The sequence below is a fragment of the Bos taurus genome, chromosome 5, assembly GCF_002263795.3.
Source record: "Bos taurus isolate L1 Dominette 01449 registration number 42190680 breed Hereford chromosome 5, ARS-UCD2.0, whole genome shotgun sequence".
NCBI classification, from domain to species: Eukaryota; Metazoa; Chordata; class Mammalia; order Artiodactyla; family Bovidae; genus Bos; species Bos taurus.
The window spans coordinates 30832108-30855684 of record NC_037332.1 but is presented as its reverse complement, the minus strand read 5'-3'; the positions used below and the strand labels follow the sequence as shown (position 1 = coordinate 30855684).

General features: G+C 53.1%; 2 protein-coding genes and 1 long non-coding RNA gene across 4 annotated transcripts; 2 read left to right on the top strand and 1 right to left on the bottom strand.

The window, feature by feature from the left end:
* Positions 1-9: 9 nt before the first annotated feature.
* On the top strand, positions 10-7448 carry LOC112446681 (uncharacterized). Of its 2 annotated transcripts, none has more exons than XR_009494492.1 (4): positions 10-66; positions 3306-3385; positions 6075-6246; positions 6773-7448. It is a non-coding gene; the product is annotated as an uncharacterized lncRNA (long non-coding RNA). The 2 variants fall into 2 exon arrangements; XR_003034716.2 differs by lacking the exon at positions 10-66 and adding an exon at positions 77-165.
* Positions 7449-8182: 734 nt separating this feature from the next.
* WNT10B (Wnt family member 10B) lies at positions 8183-14542 on the bottom strand. Its single transcript, XM_010805029.4, has 5 exons — positions 13376-14542; positions 12378-12497; positions 11987-12255; positions 9883-10256; positions 8183-9367 (listed from the first exon to the last, which is right to left on the bottom strand). The coding sequence occupies exons 2-5, from the start codon at positions 12449-12451 to the stop codon at positions 8909-8911; spliced, it is 1176 nt and encodes a 391-aa protein (XP_010803331.1). The 5' UTR covers positions 12452-12497; positions 13376-14542; the 3' UTR covers positions 8183-8908.
* A 5546-nt stretch (positions 14543-20088) lies between these two features.
* Positions 20089-23172, top strand: WNT1 (Wnt family member 1). Its single transcript, NM_001114191.1, has 4 exons — positions 20089-20228; positions 20978-21231; positions 21886-22151; positions 22647-23172. The coding sequence occupies exons 1-4, from the start codon at positions 20125-20127 to the stop codon at positions 23133-23135; spliced, it is 1113 nt and encodes a 370-aa protein (NP_001107663.1). The 5' UTR covers positions 20089-20124; the 3' UTR covers positions 23136-23172.
* The last annotated feature ends 405 nt before the right edge of the window (positions 23173-23577 follow it).

Here is a 23577-nt window from a genome sequence, read left to right as displayed (position 1 = left end):
CGCACCGGCGAGCGGCAGATCTCGCGAGATTCATCACCATGGCAGCGGCTGCAGCAGAAGCATCCGGTATTGGAGACGAAGTCCGGGCGGGGTCCGATGTGGGGGCTGGAATCTGTGGGCGGTGGTGGCGGAAGCTAGGGAATGGGGGTGAGACAGTGGGAACAGGTGAGAAGCCCCAGGGCTATGCCTGTTATTTAAGGATTGAGGCGGCGTAGTGGGCGCAGTGGAGACTGGGGCTCCTTGGGCAAAGTCAGGAAGCCAGAAAATGAGTGAATATCTCTTGCTTTGGACCTTACTCCTTCAGCTCTCATTTTCATTTCTTAACCAGGGATAGGTGCAGGCCTCCGAGAGCCCTCACTGCACCAGTGTTGCTACTCACTGCTAAGACTAGGTTGCTGGGGGGGTCTGAATCAAGAGACCTTTTTTCATAAGGAAGAGGGAGAGTGATGAATTTAAGAGACTGAAGGAAGCAACTGGTCACTGGGCCAGTTAGGAAGTTGGAACTTGAAAGACAAACAGTTGAGGCCTAGTATTCAGAGGTGTGGTTTGAGGAAGTATACCTAGATGAATATGAATTTTAGTATTACAAGGAAAGTGAGGGATTTTGCACCTGTGTTTCTCTATTCCTGCCCACTCCCACTTTCATCACTCATTTTTGCACCTGGTCTAGACATGGAGAGTTACCTTGGAACAGTCACAGCTGTCATACAAGAAGGGCACTAGTAATGCTAAGCACAGAAGGTTCTTGAAATGCCCTTTCTCCTCATTTACAGCAGTACAGATTTTCCTTGTCTTAAAATGGGGTTCAGTTCAGTTCAGTCGCTCAGTCGTGTCCGACTCTTTGCGACCCCATGAATCGCAGCACGCCAGGCCTCCCTGTCCATCATCAACTCTCGGAGTTCACTCACACTCAAGTCCATCAAGTCAGTGATGCCATCCAGCCATCTCATCCTCTGCCGTCCCCTTCTCCTCCTGCCCCCAATCCCTCCCAGCATCAGAGTCTTTTCCAATAAGTCAACTCTTTGCATGAGGTGGCCAGAGTACTGGAGTTTCAGCTTTAGCATCATTCCTTCCAAAGAAATCCCAGGGCTGATCTCCTTCAGAATGGACTGGTTGGATCTCCTTGCAGTCCAAGGGACTCTCAGGAGTCTTCTGCAACACCACAGTTCAAAAGCATCAATTCTTCGGCGCTCAGCCTTCTTCACAGTCCAACTCTCACATCCATACATGACCACAGGAAAAACCATAGCCTTGACTAGGTGGACCTTTGTTGGCAAAGTAATGTCTCTGCTTTTGAATATGCTATCTGGGTTGGTCATAACTGTCCTTCCAAGGAGTAAGCGTCTTTTAATTTCATGGCTGCAGTCACCATCTGCAGTGATTTTGGAGCCCAAAAAAATAAAGTCTGACACTGTTTCCACTGTTTCCCCATCTATTTCCCATGAAGTGATGGGACCGGATGCCATGATCTTCGTTTTCTGAATGTTGAGCTTTAAGCCAACTTTTTCACTCTCCTCTTTCACTTTCATCAAGAGGCTCTTTAGTTCCTCTTCACTTTCTGCCATAAGCGTGGTGTCATCTGCATATCTGAGGTTATTGATATTTCTCCCGGCAATCTTGATTCCAGCTTGTGCTTCTTCCAGCCCAGCGTTTCTCATGATGTACTCTGCATAGAAGTTAAATAAGCAGGGTGACAATATACAGCCTTGACGTACTCCTTTTCCTATTTGGAACCAGTCTGTTGTTCCATGTCCAGTTCTAACTGTTGCTTCCTGACCTGCATACAGATTTCTCAAGAGGCAGGTCAGGTGGTCTGGTATTCCCATCTCTTTCAGAATTTTCCACAGTTTATTGTGATCCACACAGTCAAAGGCTTTGGCATAGTCAATAAAGCAGAAATAGATGTTTTTCTGGAACTCTCTTGCTTTTTCCATGATCCAGTGGATATTGGCAATTTGATCTCTGGTTCCTCTGCCTTTTCTAAAACCAGCTTGAACATCAGGAAGTTCACGGTTCATGTATTGCTGAAGCCTGGCTTGGAGAACAGAATGAGCCCACTCCAGGAGTCTGTAAAAACATTGGAGGAGTCTTCTGCCATTTAAAATACAGAGCTTAGGATCGCCAAAGGCCTTTGACGGCAACAGCCCAGGACGGATAGGATACAATTCTTTTTGTTATAAACATACTCCTTATTAGTCCTCTCATCCTTCATCATCTTTTAAAAAAAATCTTATTGGAGTATAGTTGGTTTACAATGTTGTGTTAGTTTCAAGTGTTCAGCAAAGTGATTAAGTTATACATATGTATATTATTCATATATATATATATATATATATATTCATTCTTTTTCAGATTCTTTTCTCATATAGGTTATCACAGAATATTTGAGTTCCCTGGGCCGTACAGTAGGTCCTTGTTGGTGATCTATTTTATATATAGTAGTGTGTGTATTTTAATCTCAAGCTCTTGATTTATCCCTACCGCCACACCTCGCCCCCCAGCGTTTCTCATATGGTAACCACAAGTCTGTTCTTGATCATCCTTCACCAACTTTTTAAAAAATAATACTTTACTTTTATTGGCGTATAGTTGATTTTAAGGGCATCCCTGGTGGCTCAGATGGTAAAGAATCTGCCTGCAATGCTGGAGACACAGATTCCATCCCTAGGTTGGGAAGCTCCTCTGGAGAAGGGAATGGCAACCCACTCCAGTATTCTTGCTAGGAGAATCCCATGGGCAGAGGAGCCTGACAGGCTACATTCTATAGGGTTGCAAAGAGTTGGACATGACTGAAGCGACTTAGCACACATAGTTGATTTACTAAACTAATGTGTTAGTTTCAGGTATACAGTGAAGTGATTCAGTTATACCACATATATTTGTTCATTTTTAGATTCTTTTATCATATAGGTTATCATTCATCCTTCACGATTTTAAGTTAAGCTCCTGCTGACTTCACATTCTAGGGTTGTGTTATTCTCCAGGTTAAAACAAGAGCGAAAACAGACTGGGATAAGAGGAAGGGATTGGTGAATGTATATACCAGGGATTGATGAGGACAAGGAGTAGACAGAGTTATCTACCAGTCTAGTTCCTCTTGGAAGGAGACAAGAAATAAGGCCCAAAAAATCAAATTTAAAAAATCGACAATTTTGGCTCAAGCTTTAGGGAAGAGCCATGTGTTTCCTTATACATATGGTCCAAACTTACAATGGTTCCACTTAATGCTTTTTTTTTACTTTATGATGGTGCAAAAGTGATATGCCTTGAATAGACTCTGTGATTTGAATTTGATCTTTCCCCAGGCCATGTGGTATGATTTTCTTCTGTGATGCCCAGCAGTAGCAGTGAGTTGCAGCTCCCGGTCAGCTATACCATCACAAGGGTAAACAACTGACACACTTACAACCACTCTGTTTCCCACTTTCAGGATAGTATTCAATAGATTACATAAGATATTCAACACAATTATAAAATAGGCTTTTTGTCAGATTATTTTGCCCAACTGTAGGCTAGTGTAAATATTCTGAACATCTTTAAGGCAGGCTAGGTTAAGCTATCATGCACTTTCGACTTTAGATATTTTCAACTTACAATGGGTTTATTGGGATGTAACCCCATTGAAGAAAGTAGGGAAAACCACTAGACCATTCAGGTGTGACCTAAATCAAATCCCTTATGATTATACAGTGGAAGTGAGACATAGATTTAAGGGACTAGATCTGATGGATGGAGTGCCTGATGAACTATGGAATGGGGTTCGTGACATTGTACAGGAGACAGGGATCAAGACCATCCCCATGGAAAAGAAATGCAAAAAAGCAAAATGGTTGTCTGGGGAGGCCTTACAAATAGCTGTGAAAAGAAGAGAAGGGAAAAGCAAAGGAGAAAAGGAAAGATATAAGCATCTGAATGCTGAGTTCCAAAGAATAGCAAGAAGAGATAAGAAAGCCTTCTTCAGTGATCAATGCAAAGAAATAGAGGAAAACAACAGAATGGGAAAGACTAGAGATCTCTTCAAGAAAATTAGAGATACCAAGGGAACATTTCATGCAAAGATGGGCTTGATAAAGGACAGAAATGGTATGGACCTAACAGAAGCAGAAGATATTAAGAAGAAGTGGCAAGAATACACAGAAGAACTGTACAAAAAAGATCTTCACGACCCATATAATCACAATGGTGTGATCACTCACCTAAAGCCAGACGTCCTGGAATGTGAAGTCAAGTCGGCCTTAGAAAGCATCACTACGAACAAAGCTAGTGGAGGTGATGGAATGCCAGTTGAGCTATTTCAAATCCTGAAAGATGATGCTGTGAAAGTGCTGCACTCAATATGTCAGCAAATTTGGAAAACTCAGCAGTGGCCACAGGACTGGAAAAGGTCAGTTTTCATTCCAATCCCAAAGAAAGGCAACGCCAAAGAATGCTCAAACTACCACACAATTGCACTCATCTCACACGCTAGGAAAGTAATGCTCAAAATTCTCCAAGCCAGGCTTCAGCAATACATGAACCGTGAACTTCCTGATGTTCAAGCTGGTTTTAGAAAAGGCAGAGGAACCAGAGATCAAATTGCCAATATCCACTGGATCATGGAAAAAGCAAGAGAGTTCCAGAAAAACATCTATTTCTGCTTTATTGACTATGCCAAAGCCTTTGACTGTGTGGATCACAATAAACTGTGGAAAATTCTGAAAGAGATGGGAATACCAGACCACCTGACCTGCCTCTTGAGAAATCTGTATGCAGGTCAGGAAGCAACAGTTAGAACTGGACATGGAACAACAGACTGGTTCCAAATAGGAAAAGGAGTACGTCAAGGCTGTATATTGTCACCCTGCTTATTTAACTTCTATGCAGAGTACATCATGAGAAACGCTGGGCTGGAAGAAGCACAAGCTGGAATCAAGATTGCCGGGAGAAATATCAATAACCTCAGATATGCAGATGACACCACGCTTATGGCAGAAAGTGAAGAGGAACTAAAGAGCCTCTTGATGAAAGTGAAAGAGGAGAGTGAAAAAGTTGGCTTAAAGCTCAACATTCAGAAAACGAAGATCATGGCATCCGGTCCCATCACTTCATGGGAAATAGATGGGGAAACAGTGGAAACAGTGTCAGACTTTATTTTTTTGGGCTCCAAAATCACTGCAGATGGTGACTGCAGCCATGAAATTAAAAGACGCTTACTCCTTGGAAGGACAGTTATGACCAACCCAGATAGCATATTCAAAAGCAGAGACATTACTTTGCCAACAAAGGTCCACCTAGTCAAGGCTATGGTTTTTCCTGTGGTCATGTATGGATGTGAGAGTTGGACTGTGAAGAAGGCTGAGCGCCGAAGAATTGATGCTTTTGAACTGTGGTGTTGCAGAAGACTCCTGAGAGTCCCTTGGACTGCAAGGAGATCCAACCAGTCCATTCTGAAGGAGATCAGCCCTGGGATTTCTTTGGAAGGAATGATGCTAAAGCTGAAACTCCAGTACTCTGGCCACCTCATGCAAAGAGTTGACTTATTGGAAAAGACTCTGATGCTGGGAGGGATTGGGGGCAGGAGGAGAAGGGGACGGCAGAGGATGAGATGGCTGGATGGCATCACTGACTTGATGGACTTGAGTGTGAGTGAACTCCGAGAGTTGATGATGGACAGGGAGGCCTGGCGTGCTGCGATTCATGGGGTCGCAAAGAGTCGGACACAACTGAGCAACTGAACTGAACTGAACTGAACTGAGAGTGGGCTCCCGGAGAAGGCAATGGCAACCCACTCCAGTACTCTTGGATGGAAAATCCCATGGGTGGAGGAGCCTGGTAGGCTGCAGTCCATGGGGTCCAAAGAGTCGGACACGACTGAGAGACTTCATTTTCACTTTTCACTTTTATTCATTGGAGAAGGAAATGGTAACCCACTCCAGTGTTCTTGCCTGGAGAATCCCAGGGACAGGGGAGCCTGGTGGGCTGCCATCTATGGGGCCGCACAGAGTTGGACACAACTGAAGCGATTTAGCCGCAGCAGCAGCAGAGTGGGCTCCATGATACCTCCACATGATTTTTCTTTCCATTTCTTTTCCTAGATTTTTTAAGGCACACACCACCAGATTATGCCCTCACACTGATCACCAAAATTATGCTTTGCAACTGCCCTTGCCTCAACCATACCAAGATGCCTTGTGAGACTCTGATAGGAGGTGACACCTGTCAGTGTTCCTGCCCAAGTCTTCAGATCCTCTCAAGGTTGAGTCCCAGGTATGATAGAAGGAAGGAAATGGTGACAGTGTTGTATGGTTAGCAGCAAGTCCCAAGGTATTTGAATCAGGACTGATGAATGGAACTAGAGAATCTTCCAGCCCTGCTATCCTTCACCCTCTGGAGTCTGGAGAGGGAAGTGTCTATTGCAGCATTACTGGGTGCTCCCTATAGAGCAAACAGGAGCACAGACAGGAGGGTTGCTGCTCAGCTAGCAATAAGCCAGCCACTGCCACTCCCCAGCTCCCCAGCCACTTGAAAGGCTAATGCTCTAAGGGGAGAAGAGCTGTATCCAGAGCTGAAGGAGGCCGAGAGGCCTGACTGCAGTTGATCAGTCTTTCCCTATCCCTCTGGCTGCCATTGGTGCTAACCAAGGCTGAAATTTTAGCCACCCGCTCTGTGGGTTGCACACTCCCCCTCCACCACTGACCCCAGGCCTGGGCCTGAGCCCAGTGCGTGTGCCGGGAGCAGGGGTGGGGAGGGGAGTGTTGGCCTCACTGACAAAATCCATTTGGAATTTCTCAAGGTTGTGGTTTGGGGCTTCAGTTTGCCACAGAGTGTGTCTGACGAAAGAAGAGAGAAAGCTAGTAAGAGAAAAGGAGCCAAAGAGAGCACAGAGGAAGGAACTGGAGGAAAACCGAAATAGTCCTGCTGTGATTTCATTGGCCATTCTCTTCCCTCTTCCTGAGTGTGAGAAATTCCTAGCCTGGATGTTCCTTATCATTATTTTCCCTCATATCCTATGTCTATTCTAGCTGCATCCATCTCTCTCCTGCTGTCCCATGCATACACGAAGCTCAGTCAGTGCCTAAAGGCCTACCTCCATCAAATTTCCAAACCAAGAATTCTCAGTGTGCAAGTGAAAATTTAGGACATCAAGTTTTACCATAAAGTACTACCCTAAACCAACACCCCTTGCTGTCTTTCCTACCTTGATCCTACCTGATTTTAAGGGTAATTGGGGGCAGATAAAGCTATTGCCTAGAGGTGTGAAAAGGACTATTTCTACATCTCCTGGCCAAGGAGATGACCTGACAGAGTCAGCATCCTGCAACCCCATAAACAATCAGTTATTTGTAAAGTTCTAAATTTGTGCTATAGCTTCCTTTTCTGAATTTAAAGATGATTGTTTATTTTCAATGATACTTGACTAGGAATAGAAAGAAAGTGGAATTGGAATAAAAGAAGTTCTGTTTTCTCTAGTTATGGTTATCTCTTAAAAGATAAAGGAGCTATTTTGCTGAGATTAAGTGCAAAAGAGCTCTGATAAGGAAAGACAAACTACATATACAAATAATTCAGGGGGATAGCATGCTGATTTTGCTGGTTTCCAGAGCAAAAAACTCCCAATTTTGAAAGTAGGAATCCTTTATATATGTTTCCCGTTAGTCTTGCATCTATCATCAAGTTCTCCAATTTGGAACCACAGAGAAAAGCACCTGCCATTTTTGAGTCCAGGTTCAATGGTGAGACATCTTCAGGACCTGAAAATCCCAGAACAGACGTGACCTTACTGTGTAGGGTAGGTGTCAAAACAAACCACAGCCGAAGAACCAAATCTGGCCCCGCAGTCCATTTTTGTGAATAAAGTTTTATTGGACATAGGCATGCCCGTGAGTTGAGGAAAAAAAAAATCCAAGCCCTGTTATAGGGCAGTGGCCAAGGCAAAATCTGGAGGCGGAACACAGAGAACCAGAATGGGGCCTATGTCTACCTCTTGAGTCCCTCACACCTAGAAGTCCCCCTGCCCCACCCAGTTTTTTCCACACTAAAAATTGTCAACTGAGTCACCTGAAGACCATTTCAAATCCTTTGTGGAATGGGGCATGATATACATAAAGTCACTGAGTGTGGGCGGGTAAGAGAATTCACCTGGAAAAGAAGCCAGGCCCGGGATCCCAAGTGTGGCTAGAAATATCACCATCTATAGTCACCATTCCAGGAACTTAATTTATTTTTATTACAAACAAGAACCAAGAACAAGTCTCAGTACAATAAATTAGCCTTTCCCACCCCTCCTGCTGAAGAAAGAAAAAGAGGCTCAGAGAGTCTTGGGTAAAATTCTTCCTTTGGAGGGTTCCCTTCAACATCTGAATAGGGGCAGACAGCTTCCCTAAGGGCCTTGACAGACAACTTTCAGGGTTTTTGAGTGCCCTGCACCGTGTCCCTTCCCTAAGAAAAAACCTCTCTACAACCGGCTCCTATGACTCCCTAAGATGGGGTCCAGGCTGCAGTAGAGGAGTTTGGAAACAGCAAATAGGAGTGAGAGGTCTCTTTCTGGATATAGGTTGTATGGCTCCACACAATGCTGGGGCTATCCCGCAAAAGAAAAGAGTGGTCAAATTATAGGGACTCCCCAGCCAAAAGGAATATGAATATGAGAGTTAAAGGGACCCCAGGTTGGGTGGCTGGGAGAGCAACACAGTTCATTTCATCTTCTTCCATTCAGGTGTTCAAGGAGCAGAAGAGGGTGACAGCTCCCTGACAAGGCCCTCCTACTGTGGGGGAGAGAGCCACACATCACAGACTCCACCTGACCCAAAGCTGTTTCCAGGTAGACACTTTGAGCTGCCAGGGGCCAAGATTGACCCTGGACAGAAATCAGAGCAAAAGGCTGCAAAGGTGGCCCTCCCCTGCCCCAGCCCCGCAGTGAGGCTGACCCTCACTTACACACATTGACCCACTCTGTGACCTTGCACTCGTCACACAGCACGTAGCAGCACCAGTGGAAGCGGCAATTACAGCGCTCGACTCGGGTCTGCCGGAGCACGTTGTGCCCTCGGCCACAGCACAGGCTGCCACAGCTACCCAGCTGGTGGCTCGTCTTGTTGCAGGCCCGGCCCTGCGTGCCTGGGGAGCCCACAGTGGGGTCTCGCTCACAGAAGTCAGGAGAGTTCTCGAAGTAGACCAGCTCTCCTGAAAGGCGACGGGGCCGAAGACGGGGTTGAAAGGCTCCGGAGTTGCGGTTGTGAGTATCAATGAAGATGGCCCGGTCCAGCCGCTCCCTCAAGGCTGCTCCCACTGCCCGGAACTCTGGGGGTGCCCTCCAGCACGTCTTGAGCTGGCAGCTGCCTGACGTACCATGGCACTTGCATTTCCGCTTCAGGTTTTCAGTTACCACCTAGAGCATCAGCGAGGAAGAAATGAGAGGGGAGGGCAGCAAATGGACAGAGCACAGAGGTACAGGAAGGGGAGGGAGCAGAGAACATGCAGGAACAAACAGAGGAAGAATGGCAAAGAACTATCAGAAGAGAAAGGGCACCGTGGGACGGCTAATAGCCCCACTCCCTCATTTCATGTTGGAGAACGGAAGCCAGAGCAGAGAGTAAATTGCCCATCTTCAACAATCAGCTGGTTACAGAGATTTGGCTGATAACTAGTCGGCAACAGGATTCAGCTCCAGTTGCCCTGACTCCCAGTCCAGTGCTCTTTCCAGAGTGAACACTGGTAAACCAGGGAGTCTAGCCCAGAGAACCCCTAAATTCTAGGGAAGGCAGTGACTTGCTTGACTCCAGGCCACCCCGCAGGTAACAATCACCCCCCACAGCTCATCCTCTTATGCTGCTGTGCCCTCTCAAATCTAGCCAGGCCTTAAAAACGCCAGGAAGACCCAGGACAAGTTGCGCACACACATACCTGACGCCCCACCCTGTTGTTGTGGATCCGCATTCGTGCCTGGATGTCCCGAGGAGCTTCCCTGGAATCCAAAAAATCCCGAGAGAACTTCTCCCCGAAGTCCATGTCATGGTTACAGCCGCCCCATTCCCACGTGTCCTGGGGGCCAGGGCTGGGACCGGAGCCGGGGCCCGAGCTGGGCAGGGAGTGGGAAAAGCTCTTGCCCCGCGATAGTGCCTGCAGCTGCAGCAGTTTCGCCCTCAGTCGATCCTGCTCACCACTGCCCTTCCAGCCACAGCCACAGCTCACCAGCTTGCCCAGGCTGCAGGCGGTGGCTACCGCATGCATGACCCCAGCAGCCAGCATGGAGAAGGAAAAAGCGCTCTCTCGGAAACCTGGGGATGAAAGGGGTGTGGATAGGGGTAGGTCTGACAAGCCACTGAGAGTAAGGAGGCCAAAGGAAACAGCCAACCTGCAATTCCAGAATTTCCTAACTGACTCCAGATCCTGCCTTTACCAGTTAAGTAGTTTAGGAGCAAGTCACAGGAGAAGGAAGGGAACCTAAAAGCACAGAGTCTCAGTTTCCTCATCTATAAAGGGAGAGGATGAATTGAGATGATCCCTGAGGCCCATTCTTGCTCTGTTTAAGTCTGGGATTGTCAAGTGTGGATGAAAGAGCTAGGCTAGAGGGAAAGACCCCTGGGGATGAGAGATGACTAAGAGAGAGTCCTTGAGGTCTTTGAAGATATGTTCACTTAGTTCTATATCTGAAAGCCTTAGAAATTCCCCAGCTCTGCAGGTGGGATGGAAGCGGAGGCCTTGGTTTTGTGTTGTTTTTTTTAATCAAGGTTATTTAAATCAGTCTTTTCACCAATTTACCCTCCACCAGCCCAAAATCCTCAAAGAGTTGGAGCTGTGGAGCTGTCCTTCCTCTTTCCAGTTTCTAGTTTTATATTTGCCTGTTAAGACTGCCCCTTGTATTTATCCTAACCTGTTATTACTCTGTAAAATGCTGGGAGAGGGAGAGAGGTGGAGGTGATTCTCCCTAAGGTCCTCTTAAAATGTTGACTTCTTTGTTATGTTTTGGGAGTCACAGAGGCTCAGGATGACAAGCCTTCCCCAAGCTTAGATAGACATGCTTCCCACTGGGCCATCAAAGCCTTCCCCTATGCCAGGCCCTGTAGGAAAGCAGCCTCCCTCTCTGGAGCCTTGAGTGAATGTGAGCACCTCTTTAGGGGCCAGGCCTCTCCCGTCCCAGGATGCAGGGCTCCTGGCCCAGCCTCCTGATCCCCCAACCTCAAGCCTCCAGGGGTGAAGCTGTTTTCACAAGTCTTGGGAATTCCCCCACAGATGGCAGCTGCCTATTAACCCCATAGTCCCCAAAGTATTGCCCCCACCCTTGGGCTGAGCCCGAGATGGATGTTTACTCCTTTAGGGAGTAAACTGGGGCATGGCCTGGCAAGAGACAGTGATGCACTTCCAGACCAGGGCCCCTAGGCCAGGCCCCACAGTGACCTCCTGTGGGGAACACCTCCAGTGAACACCTCCAGTGCTTCCTCACCTGCTCAAGTGAGAGCCACCTGGGGCCCCCACAGCACTGAGGAGGGGGATGCTCCCTGGCTTCAAAGCCATCGGGGTCTTTGTTCCCAGCTTCTGCTCCTGGGAACCCCAGTAATTAGGGGAGAAGGTTTAACCCTTAAACGGTTGGGGGCGTCACCCCACCCCCGCTGAGGCTATGGGGACACCAGCCTGGGCTTGTCCCATGCAGAGAGGAGGGGCAGAAAAATTGGGGGACGGGGAGGAGGGGGGCATTTAAAGCTTCTAGGGCTGGGGGCATCACTTGCTCACAGGTGCAGCCGAGATCAGCTGGGCGGAGGCAGGAAAGGGGGGCCCTGGGGTAGGGGAGCAGGGACCCAGCTGCCTTGCCGGCAGCGCGCAGGTGGAAGTCTGAAGCACGGGGCCCCAGACGGGTGGCCAGACCCTACTCCGCGCAGCTCCGGGGGGGAATTCCCGGAGAGGCCCCTCCCGGAGTGGTGAACCAGTCCCTTCCCGCCTCCGCTCGCGTCGGCGTGCCCCCCCACCCCCCAGCCCCGGCGGCGGCGCAGCCTCTCCCGGTCAGGCTCACCGCGCTTGAGGATGGCGCTGTGGTGCGGCAGGCGGCCGCCGCCCTCGAGCGCCGAGCAGTTCCAGCGCTGGTCCCGCAGCTGGTGCTGGCACTCGTGGACCGCGATGTGCAGGCCCTGGAGCGCCGACGCCGTCACGTCGGGGCTGCGCAGGCACAGGCCCAGCTGCTGCTTGCTCAGGCCCGACAGCGTCAAGCACACGGTGTTGGCGGTCAGCGGCGGCTCGCCGCCGCCCGGCAGCTTCAAGCCCTGAATCTCATTTCCGAGGGCCCTGGGAACCGAGAAGGCGTCTCAGGTCTGCGGTCCAGGCCTTCGCGCCCCCTCCGACGTCTCCCGACCGGCCTCTAACCCAGGGCTTTCTCTCACGGGCTGGGTGACAGGGGGACGGCTCACCGACTGCACAACGCCAGGAACAGGAGACCGGCGAGGCCCGAGGGCGGAGGCCGCGGCCGGGGCTCCTCCCGCATGTCGAATCCCGGGCCCGAAGGCCCCGATGGGCAGATCGAGCAGGGCCTGCAGGACAGGGACACTTGGGGAGCGCTCCAGAATAGGGTGGCTCACCCGGGCAACCGAAGGATGCCCAACTCCCGCTCCTAACTCACCAGGGCCACTCCACTAATCCCGCTCAAACAAAACAGTAAGATCACGCCCTTGATTCCCTGAGTACCTGGGCCCTGGAAGAAGTATGGGCCTAGAAACTGGGACTTACGCCAGCGTCCTGGAGCTCACCCAGCCAGACACAGTGCCCGGCACACTGACACACTCACGTGCAAACAGCTGGATAGTCTCACAAACAGCTCTCCATTACCCTGTCCACTGCTCCCTTTTCAAGGGCCCCAAGATTGGCTTCCCAGGCCCAACAAAGCTTCACCCTCTCACGCTCAGGAGGCCTAGGGGCAGGATTGAGAGGGGGCGGGGTGGGGGAGTGTAGTCTCCAAGTGCCATCTAGCAGCTTCCCTGAAAAGGGTGGAGGAATGGGCTCCCGCTCCCACTCTGCCCTTTGCAGCCCCATTAGGGAGCCAGGGGAGGCTCCAGGTGCCACAAGTCTGGGAGGGGACCTTGCTTCCCTCTTGAAATGGGCCGTGGTGCCGGCTGAGTCCTTTACTTCGTCTGATACTTTTCCTAACTACACGTTCCTCTCCTCCTGGCACTGCCCATCTGGTCCCCACCAGGTCCTCAGCCTCAGCCCCCACCCCTCCGCTCTCCACTCACTGGCCTCCAAATCTAGGGCCACTCCTTTATTTGCTAGGCTTTTATCTCTGGCAATATCCCGGGCTCTCTCTGCATCTCTGCGCCCCCGTGGGCGGATGCGTGTCTGTCTGACTACCAGAGTGCTTGTCGCGTCCCCGAGTGCGAGTCCCTGCCCTCCCTGCTTTCCCAATTCCGATTACCTCCAGCTGCTCTGGGGCCGAGTCTGCCACAGGCGCGGTTGGGTCGCCTGGGCTCGAGCTGTTCAAACTGTGGGGAGACTGCGTCGGGTTCTGGCCCCTCGGCAGAGCCGCATTCTTCCAGGGCAGGGCCACTCCTCTCCGCCGCTTCCCCAGCGCCGCCGCGGCCGCCGGGAGGAAGGGAGGGAGTGATCGAGAAAGCTAGCGAGCGGGCAAGCACAGAACTGGGGGCTCTGGCTCTACTCGCGCGGAGCTCACCGGCGGCTCTGCCGCGGCTGACAGAGCTGCGGCCCCTCCCCGAGCCCGGGGCATCCCCACCCCAACTCCTCACACCCCCCGCCTTGACCCGGGGAGCCCAGCCGCTCCCCCTCCTCCCGGCGTACTCACACACCCTCTCCCCCGACGCTTGGGTTTCAGGCTTGGCCCCACCGAAGGGGGAGGTGGCCAGAGTTCCACTCACCTGCTCTGGGACCGCCAAGGCTGCAAGGAGGGTGTGGCGACCCAGACTAGAGAGCCAAGCCTCTGGTCCCCAGTGGTCATGTCTCTTTGCCTCAGTTTCCCCCACCGATAGCTGAGTGACTGGAAGGTGCCTTTGACCAGATGAAGACGGAACTCAGATCGAACTTGCCTGGCTTGACTGGCTTGGTCTCCGCGCGAGAGCCTGGGGAGAGCGCACTGCAGGGCAATCTGAGCTGGCGGGAGTAGCTCCCTTCTGGGTGGCTTGGCTTCCGCCCACCTCGGAGCCCTACGCCTGCCCCTTGGGAGGGGTCAGCTCTGGCCTCAGAGTTTGGCTGTGGCAGAGGTTCCGGGAGCTCCGGAGATCTTCAGCCTGCCGCTGTGCTTCCTTCGGCTCACAGACATCCTTGCCAGCAGAGGTCCCCTGCCCTTCCTAAGATCCCAAGTCGCCACTCCGGGGTGGCCCATATTCCTGCTCCAGACTCGCAGACTTGCTTCACGTGGAAAGAGGAGGGATCCCAAACTGAGCCCAGCCTGAGGACAGCCAGGCAGAGTCTGATCGTGGGTTGCACGGACGGAGGCAAACCACCCTAGGGAGTTCCAGTGGCAGCGAAGGGGTTAGGCGCCACTGCGCTCCTGCCTGACTCACCCTCCCAGCTCTAACCACTGTGGGCTATTTTTGCCAGAGAGGGGCCCCAGGCTTCCCAGCCGCCCCCCGCCCCTGCCAGACCGCAGCCCAAGGCACGGCTGGCCCCGCGCGCCCGAGGCTGGCACGTTGACTCAGAGACAGGCCCCCCGGGGAAGAAGAGCCACGGGGTTGAAACCCACAGCCACAGTCATCTCTTCCTTGGTAGTGGCCATGCAGCTTTCCTGGGCAGCCAGCCTCTAGTCTGTGTGGCTGCAGGTCTTGCCCTGGGCTGCAGGGGGCACTGCTGTCTAGGGGGCAAAGCCGTCTGAGAGAGATTAATAACTTTTATCTGTAGGGATATTTATTAATCACCTTTATGTGCCAGGCCGCAGGCAGGCTGGGGAGGTGAAAGTACCCTAATTCCTGACCCCGGACAGCTGTGATCAAAGAGGGGTGCTTTTATCTGCTTTCTCACCTCTGGGTGGAGAGGGGAATAGAGGAGAAGCCCTACAGGAGAAGGGGCTCTTGTCCCTGCTTCCCGTTTAGGGGCCAAGAACCAAACCATGTGTGGCTTTTGAGACCACTAGAATCTGCACCCTATCTTAGTAGCTTTTGGATCCTGTCCTTGTCCTTCCTGCATGTCAGCCTGGAACTTTACCTAGGTCCCTGGAGGAGGGGAACAAGGTTTCCCATGCTCTTGGACACTTGCATTTTTCCATGTGACTCCAAGTCTCCCTCAGGTTTCAGACTGCTCCTTCTGATTTTACCCTTGTTGGGCTGTGGTATAGTCAGGTGCCAAGGAAGGGCCAGGATCACAGCTACTACCACAGATTCCAACATCTTAGTGACCCCCGGGCTCCCCAGGCTGCCCTGTCCCAAATCCAAAGACCCATACTCCTGTTTCTTTCCCAGGAGAAGCCCAGCTCTGGGACAGGAGGCCACAGGCAGGCAGACTGGGTGGCCTGAGCTGGCCCCCAGTGCCCTCGGCCCGACCGGCTGGCCTGAGCACTGACCCGCAGGCGGCTGGAGGGTGGTGGGGCAGGCGGGGCCTGGAGAGGGCTGTGGGTACACACCCATTGCCTAATACCCCAAGCACGCGGCCAGCTCCAGGAAAGGAGAGGGGCGGGAACCAGAGAGACCTTGACAAGGGTTGGGGCCATGACAGCAGGGGGAAAGTGAGGGGCTGTCATTACTTCAGAGAGGGAGTGGGAGCAAGCTGGTCCCCCTTCCCCTGCGGGGAAGAGTAGGGGGCTGACTTCCCATCATAGGGCTGGACATATCAAGAGCAATCTGAGAACACTGGGACTCTATAGGGCGGGGGTCAAAGAAAAAAGTGGGGGTCCCTGGAGATTGGGGGATCCAGCAACTGAGGCGGTGGCTAAAGCTGAGTGCAGCCTCAAAAGCCTCCTCCTCCTCCCCCCGTGTTTGCCTTGGCCCGGGGTCCCGTGTGACTCATCTATTGCTGAGCTGCTGATAGGGGCGGCCAGGCCCAGGGAACCCAAATTATAGGCCCTGGAGGGATGGATGCACCCGCGGCGGCGGTGAGCTCAGCTGTGCTGCCCACCCTCCGCCTCTCACGCCTTCTGCTGCAGCACCCTGGGCCACCACCCAGAGGCACCAAAGCGTTCGCAGCTGACTGCACTGGACTTCAGAGAAACCCCCAACACTCAGCAGTTGCCCCCCACATATCAGTAAAATTACCCACGACAGAACTTTGCACCCTTCTCCACCAGAGGCTGATGCCTTCCCAGCCCAAAGAGGGAGTGCCACCTGCTGGTGCTTCAAAAGAAGGTAGGCTCCTCTGCCCACAGCTCTCAGCCCTGGTCCCCTGCTTCCCCCCAAGACCCCCATTTAGGTAAAGCCCCTCTCCCTTTGGATATCTCTCTCTCCAATTCCTATTTTAAGAGGGTAGTTTACTACTGACTTTCCACTTTAAGCCTTTAAAGGTATCCATGGTCAAAAGTGATGCAAAAAATAAATAAAGCAGAGTAAAGGAGATAGGTGGCAGAATTCCATTTTATATAGGGGGAGGAGTGAAAGGGATGTGGAGGAACAAACATATGGAGATATCAGGGAAGGGCATTCCAGAAGACAGAAAAGTGAGTGCAAAGATCTTGAAACAGATACTTCCTTGGTATGTTCAAGGAATTAGCAAGGAGGCCAGTGTGGCTGGAGGGAGGAACCTACAGGGGTTTTGAAGACAGAAGAGCAGGAGTTTCGTTTTCTGTTTTGTTTTTTTTTTTTTTTGACTGATTTGACTTAGAGTATAAGAAAACAGACAAGTCAAGGATGGCTCTAGGGTTCTCATCCTGTGCAACTCAAAGGATGGGGTTGCCATTCACTGGGATGGGGATGACTGAATAAAGAGTAGGTGCAAGTGAATAACTGGGAGTTTAGTTCTGGATATTGTACATTTTGAGATGTTTATTCAAGCGTTAGATGTGCAAGTTCAGAGTTCAGGGCCAGAGATAAAAGTAGGGAGTATGAGACTGTATAGTTCACCAAATGAGTGAGTGTAGACTGAGAAGAAGTTCCAGATTGAAATGGGGTGCAGTCCAATGAGTCATGTAGAAATTGGGTACAAAGGTGGGACCAGATAAAGAGACTGAGAAGGTGAGCAGTCAGGAAGGTAGGAATGGTGTTCCAGGAATCAAGTGAGACTATTTCAAGGAAGAAGTGTTCAACTTTGTCTGCTATTCCTAAAAAGTTTGTTAGGATGAGAACTGAGATTTGACAGTAGAGCAAAATGGAGGTCACGGATGATTTTGAGGAGGAAATGCAGTGGGTTCAAAGGTGTGATTAAGGTGGTGGAAAGAGAGAATAAAGAAAAGAAACTGGCACCGGGGTGATTAAAGCAACACTTTGAGTTGTGCAGTAAAAGACAACACAGAAATGGGGCACACTTAGGTGGTAATGTGACGTCAAATAAAGTTGTGGGGTTTTTTAGATGGGAGACATTATGGCATCTTTGTAGGCTGATAGGTATGATCCAGTAGAGAGGTAAATTGATGACACAGGAAAGGAAGAGAAAACAATTAATAGGGTGATGATTTGAGCTAAATAAATTTGGGCCAGGTCCTGCAAAATTTGACCAGCCCTAGAGCCCTCCCACTCTTCCCCACTATTCCTGGTGGGTGAGATAGTGGAACAAAGGATATGGAATCCTTCTTTCCTCCCTTCTTACTTGTGCTTGTCACCAGTGGCCACAGACAGGACTGCCCTGTCTTCAAGCCCAGCTCCCTCCTCCATGGGGTTTTATCAACCCACTAAACCAAAAGATGTGACCCAGGCCCCAGTGGGAAAAACTCCTAAGGGACAAAGGGCAAGCTGCCCATGGTACACTATCTACTTACTTGAGCCGTCTGTGCTGGGTGGCCTCCGCAGGGGCCACTGGCTTTTAGACCTTTGGAAGATGCTAAGCCAGTACACCTTGTCCCTCAGGGTCAAATCCTTGGAGGGGCAAAGGGCCTGGGAAAGATATTCCCCTGGAAAATAACCTCCATCAGGTTTCATTTGGGTAATATGCATCCTTTTAAAATGCCCCAGGAAGTGCCCCAGGAAGATTCATTAAACTTATTAGGCATTTATTCTTTAGAGTGATTTGCCTGCACTGGCAGGGAGGCCTGATCATTTCTGGGCTTGGAACTCTTTGGGACCAGGCCTGATACATTACTCAGTCAAAAAAACATCCTAAAGTCAGGGAAGATGAAAAAAGAGAAGATCAAAAGGGAGGCAGGAAGATCCTAAAGACCATTTCTATTTATCTCCCAGTTTGGTGAAGGGCCCCCAGCCTGCTACTGCTGTACAATCACAAGCAGCCATTAAGGTGGAAAAAGCATGGGGTGTGAGTCAGAACAGTCTGGGTTTTAACCTGGCTCTACCGTTCATCCCTTTATTAGCTGCGAGGCCCATGGAAAACTGCCTAATCTAGTTTTTCCTTTGTAAAATGGAGAGAGAGAGGAGAGATGTAAAGGAGGAGATCCTCCTCTTCCAGGGGCAAACTGCATGTGTTGGCGGGGCCTGATAACCAGGCTGGCAGTGCCCCCTATACCCCACACGGGGAACAGCAGCCACTCCTTCCATAGGAGGCAGAGGGGCCCTGAAGCTGAGAGGATGTAGGGAGGCGTGTTAGGGTTAGGTATCCCAGCATGGTGAGAGTAAAGAGAGCCAGAGTTTTAGGTGGAGAAGACAGAAACTTGGTGGAAATTTTCAGAAAGAAGCAGAAATGTGGATGCACAGGTTCTCTGCTCTGGGTTCAGTTTAGTCAGCAGCCCTTTTGCTCCCAGCCCCTCCACACACACACCTGACATCTAGTCTAATGCCTGTCTTTTCTGAGCCCAGTCTCAGAGTCACCGCTGCTCCAGGCCTCATCCATTATGATGCCACCTTGGTTACAGGTTTTGTCCCGTGCCCCCAGTGACATGCACAGGTTGACACATGCCATGGGGTGACACACTATAGGATGACACAAGGTACACAGGGCGAGAGTGACACATATATGCATATTTAATCTCCTACTCATCCACCCACCTCCACACACAGCTCCAGACACTTCCTCGGTCAACCTTCTGGGTCTCTCCTGCCCACCCCCTTCCTGACACATAGGAGATGATGCACTGTCCCAGGGGGTGTCTGTGACAAGATGACTCGATGATGCCTTCTGACCTGAGCTAAATTCCAAGATTCTTGAGAAAGGCTCCTAAAATCCCTCCTCAGAACATGGAGTTTCTGTACATGAGGACACACACTCATGGGTGTATGCACATTCTCACATGCAGTCTCATTTACAACTCTCCCACTTAATGCACACACTGGCAGGCATTTGTGCACTTCTTTCCTCCCACAAGTACAAACCTCTGCTGCCTCAGGTTTCTCTCCATGATCGGGCTCTGTGTGCTCAGCTCATCCCCCAACCCCAACCCACCCCTGGGATTTCCCTGACCACAGCCCCAACCCCACGCGTCTCCCCCTTCTCCTTCCCTGTTCAGCCGTCGGGGGTTCATGGGCAGGGAGGAGTCTCCCCAGAGTTGCTGCCCAGAACCACAGCTTTCCTTCTTCCACTCAGGAAGGGGGACCGGGGTGACGTCGAAGGGACAGCCCCACAGTGGGCAGCGAAGTGGCTGAGCTCCTAGCCGTTTGTCCCCGCAGCACACTGGTCGCTGCGCCCCCTGGCGGACTCTGGTCCCCGACGGGCTCCGGACGCGGAGAGGACTGAGGCGGGCGCGCGTGGGAGGGCGTCCCAAGGGGAGGGGTCGGCGGCCAGTGCAGGTCTGGAGGCGGGAGCCACCGGGCAGGGGGCGGGGGTGAGCCCCGACGGCCAGCCCGTCAGCTCTCGCCTCAGACGGGCGGGAGCCACGGCCCCGCTCGCTGCCCATTGTCTGCGCCCCTGACCGGTGCGCCCTGGTGCCACAGTGCGGCCGGCGGGGCAGCCTCCTATCGTCACTTCAGCCAGCGCCGCAACTATAAGAGGCGGTGCCGCCCGCCGTGGCTGCCTCAGCCCACCAGCTGGGACCGCGAGCCATGCAGCCGGTCGCCCGCCCCCAGGGCTGTTAGAGCCAGACTGCGAACTCTCGCCACTTGCCGCCACCGCCGCGTCCCGTCCCACCGCCGCGGGCAGCAGCCAAAGCCGCCCCAACTGCAGCATAGAGCGGGCAAGGGCAGGCAGGCCATGGGGCACTGGGCGCTGCTGCCTTGCTGGGTTTCTGCTGCGTTGTTGCTGGCGCTGGCCGCTCTGCCTGCAGCCCTGGCCGCCAACAGCAGTGGCCGATGGTGGTAAGTGAGCTGGTGCGGGGTCGCCACTTGTCTCGGGGCACAGAGCCAGGGGCCAGCCCCATCCAGCTCCCACGCTCTGGGATCCGTCCGCAGACAGACTTCCTCCAGCGCTCTGACTTCCCTTTGAGACACCGAGGGGCGCTCTGGAGCGGAGCTGGTCCAGAAATTCCAGCTCTGCTGAAGTGGGGTGAATGGTCCGTCCGGCGGCCCACGATACTCCAGGAGGGGAGCCCTCTCTCATCTAGCATTGCCCTTCTTCCAAGAACCCCCAAAGGAGCTTCACGATGGTAGTCACACTACAGGGCTTCCCAGCCTCTGGAGAGAAAGGCCAGGCGTGCACTCCGAAAGAAGCCAATAAGCGGGTGGAACTCCCAAGCATTTCACGCCTTGGGTGGGCATGGACGGCAGGCCAGGATTTGCGAGCCAGACTGTCCGGAAACAGGCTCTGAGAGCCAAGGTGAATATCTAGTCCCTGGGCTCTCCATCCCTCCGCTGTCCAGCTCCGGGCGCAGCCCGCAGTTCCCGAGTAGCCCTAAGATTCCTGGGAACACAAAAGTCTGAAAGCCAAGTCCTTTCAAACTAGTGAGTGCCTAAGCGCAGAATTGTTACCTTATTATTGATTTCTCCCTGCTCTTGTGGGCAAATAGCTCCAGGAAGAGGACAGAGCGAGCATGACCTTTCTGGTTAGGGTTAGGGTTAGGGTGCAGGTCCCCTTCCAGAGCTTGAACTCCTCTCATGCATCTCACCAGGGGCATCGTGAACGTAGCCTCCTCCACGAACCTGCTGACCGATTCCAAGAGTCTGCAGCTGGTACTCGAGCCCAGTCTGCAGCTGCTGAGCCGCAAACAGCGGCGGCTGATCCGCCAGAACCCGGGGATCCTGCACAGCGTGAGCGGGGGGCTGCAGAGCGCTGTGCGAGAGTGCAAGTGGCAGTTCCGGAACCGCCGCTGGAACTGTCCCACGGCTTCGGGGCCCCACCTCTTCGGCAAGATCGTCAACCGAGGTGGGTACCCCGCAAGTTGATGCTTCCGGGGACCAGGGGAGCGCGGGGTCACCTCAGGGCACGGGCGGGCAAGTGCAGGGAAGATGTCTGGGGCATCTGCAGGGTCACAGAATCAGCCTGCCAAGAGCTTCATGCCAGCACTAGCTCTGGGCCAGACTCGTTCCACCAGGAGGTTTCAACCCATATGCCTCGGGCAAGAAGCTTAGCTTTTCTGAGCCACTGCCCCAGCGAAAGGGAGTGCTGAATGGTGGACGCTCGCTGGCCACCACTTTTCCGCAGTCCCTCTAAAAGAAGCCTGCGAGGCTGCTCTCTTGCCTCCAGCCCAGCAAGGCTTGCATCGCTGATGTGAGCTGGAGAGTTCTTGGCGGTGCAGAATTCTTCCACTCCCCTCTATTCTCTTTTCCCTCCGGGGCTGCCCACTTGCACCGAGAAGTCAAAATGAGCCCGGAGTCTCAGTAAAGCGTGATTACAAGTGTGGACGAGGTAGCGTGCCCACACACGTGCTTTCGCGGGGAGACCAACTTGCCAACACAGCCGGTCGCCAGGCTTCCAGGACTCTAAGGGCGTGGGACTCAAAGGTCCCAAGGCCTCCCCTGAAGGTGCAGGCTGCACCCCGCGTGCCCCCTCGCTGATCCCCTCTCCCATCCCCAATAGGCTGTCGGGAAACAGCATTTATCTTCGCCATCACCTCGGCCGGGGTCACCCACTCGGTGGCGCGCTCCTGCTCAGAGGGCTCCATCGAATCCTGCACGTGCGACTATCGGCGGCGCGGTCCTGGGGGCCCCGATTGGCACTGGGGAGGCTGCAGCGACAACATCGACTTCGGCCGCCTCTTCGGCCGGGAGTTTGTGGACTCGGGAGAGAAGGGGCGGGACCTTCGCTTCCTCATGAACCTTCACAACAATGAGGCGGGGCGCACGGTGAGCCTGCTTGAGGGTGTCCGCACCCGAAACGGAATGGCAGGGATCTTGGAGTCCCTGCCTTAGGCTAAGCTCGAACTTGGGAAGTAACGGTCGGTGTTAAGGCTAGAGGTTAGGCTAAGGAATCAGGCGAGGGTGTCCGGAGGGCGCGGGGGCTTGGAGGGATTCACAGAATGAAAGGGATAGTCTGACAACCGAGAGGTTAGAAGTCATGTAAGCCATGGACTGTGTTGCCTACGCCCGCCACTGTTCAGGTTCAAAAAATAAGGCTGAGAAGCAAAGACAGATTCTCCGGGTGGAGCAGAGTTGGGTTTGGTGTCCAAATCTCTGCGGGGCATTTCGTGGCTCCCTGCCTTTGGGCTCGGCTAGGCCTGGGCCTTTGCTGAGATCGCGGCGACGACCAGGAGGGGGCGGTATCCGGGAAGGTGGCTCTGGCTCTGACGGCGTCCCGGGCCGTCCTTTCTTCTTCTTCTTCCCCACCCCCCGCCTCCCTAGACCGTGTTCTCCGAGATGCGCCAGGAGTGCAAGTGCCACGGGATGTCGGGCTCATGCACGGTGCGCACGTGCTGGATGCGGCTGCCCACGCTGCGCGCAGTGGGCGACGTGCTGCGGGACCGCTTCGACGGTGCCTCGCGCGTCCTCTACGGCAACCGCGGCAACAACCGTGCATCGCGGGCGGAACTGCTGCGCCTGGAGCCGGAGGACCCGGCTCACAAGCCTCCCTCGCCCCACGACCTCGTCTACTTCGAGAAGTCGCCCAACTTCTGCACGTACAGCGGACGCCTGGGTACTGCGGGCACGGCGGGTCGCGCCTGCAATAGCTCGTCGCCCGCGCTGGATGGCTGCGAGCTGCTCTGCTGTGGCCGGGGCCACCGCACGCGCACGCAGCGCGTCACCGAGCGCTGCAACTGCACCTTCCACTGGTGCTGCCACGTCAGCTGCCGCAACTGCACGCACACGCGCGTACTGCACGAGTGCCTGTGAGGCGCTGCGCGGACTCGGCCCCTGGGAGCACTCTCCTCAAGCCCACCCCCAGATTCACCACTGGCACCTCAGACCCGGATCTGCGCCCACCCCGTCCCTCCAGCCACACTCCGGGATTCCTACTACCTATCCCATCATTTCTCCCACCTCCTCAGACCTGGGGACTCCTGAAACCACTTGCCTGGGGCGGCATGAACCCTCTGGCCATCCTGATTGACCCGCCCCCGGACCTACCTCCCTCCCTCTCCGCGGGAGACCCCCTTGTTGCACTGCCCCCTGCTTGGCCGGGAGGTGAGAGAAGGATCGGTCCCCTCCCCAATCAGGGTCAGCTCCCGACGCGAAGCTCTGCCTCCTCCACCGGGCGCAGCGACCTGCCTGCTTTTCTCCTTCCTTCTCTTTTAACCTCCGTTTTCTCCAGGTCCCCACATGCCCTTCCCCTTCT

Excerpts from the sequence above, each read along its gene's own strand:
- WNT10B (XM_010805029.4), bottom strand. The coding sequence starts at position 12,451 with ATGCGGGAGGAGCCCCGGCCGCGGCCTCCGCCCTCGGGCCTCGCCGGT. Across the intron at positions 12,256-12,377 it reads TTCCTGGCGTTGTGCAGTCG|GGCCCTCGGAAATGAGATTC; the intron begins GTGAGCCGTCCC and ends CTCGGTTCCCAG. Across the intron at positions 10,257-11,986 it reads CAGCGCCATCCTCAAGCGCG|GTTTCCGAGAGAGCGCTTTT; the intron begins GTGAGCCTGACC and ends TTTCATCCCCAG.
- WNT1 (NM_001114191.1), top strand. The coding sequence starts at position 20,125 with ATGGGGCACTGGGCGCTGCTGCCTTGCTGGGTTTCTGCTGCGTTGTTG. Across the intron at positions 20,229-20,977 it reads AACAGCAGTGGCCGATGGTG|GGGCATCGTGAACGTAGCCT; the intron begins GTAAGTGAGCTG and ends GCATCTCACCAG. Across the intron at positions 22,152-22,646 it reads ACAATGAGGCGGGGCGCACG|ACCGTGTTCTCCGAGATGCG; the intron begins GTGAGCCTGCTT and ends CCGCCTCCCTAG.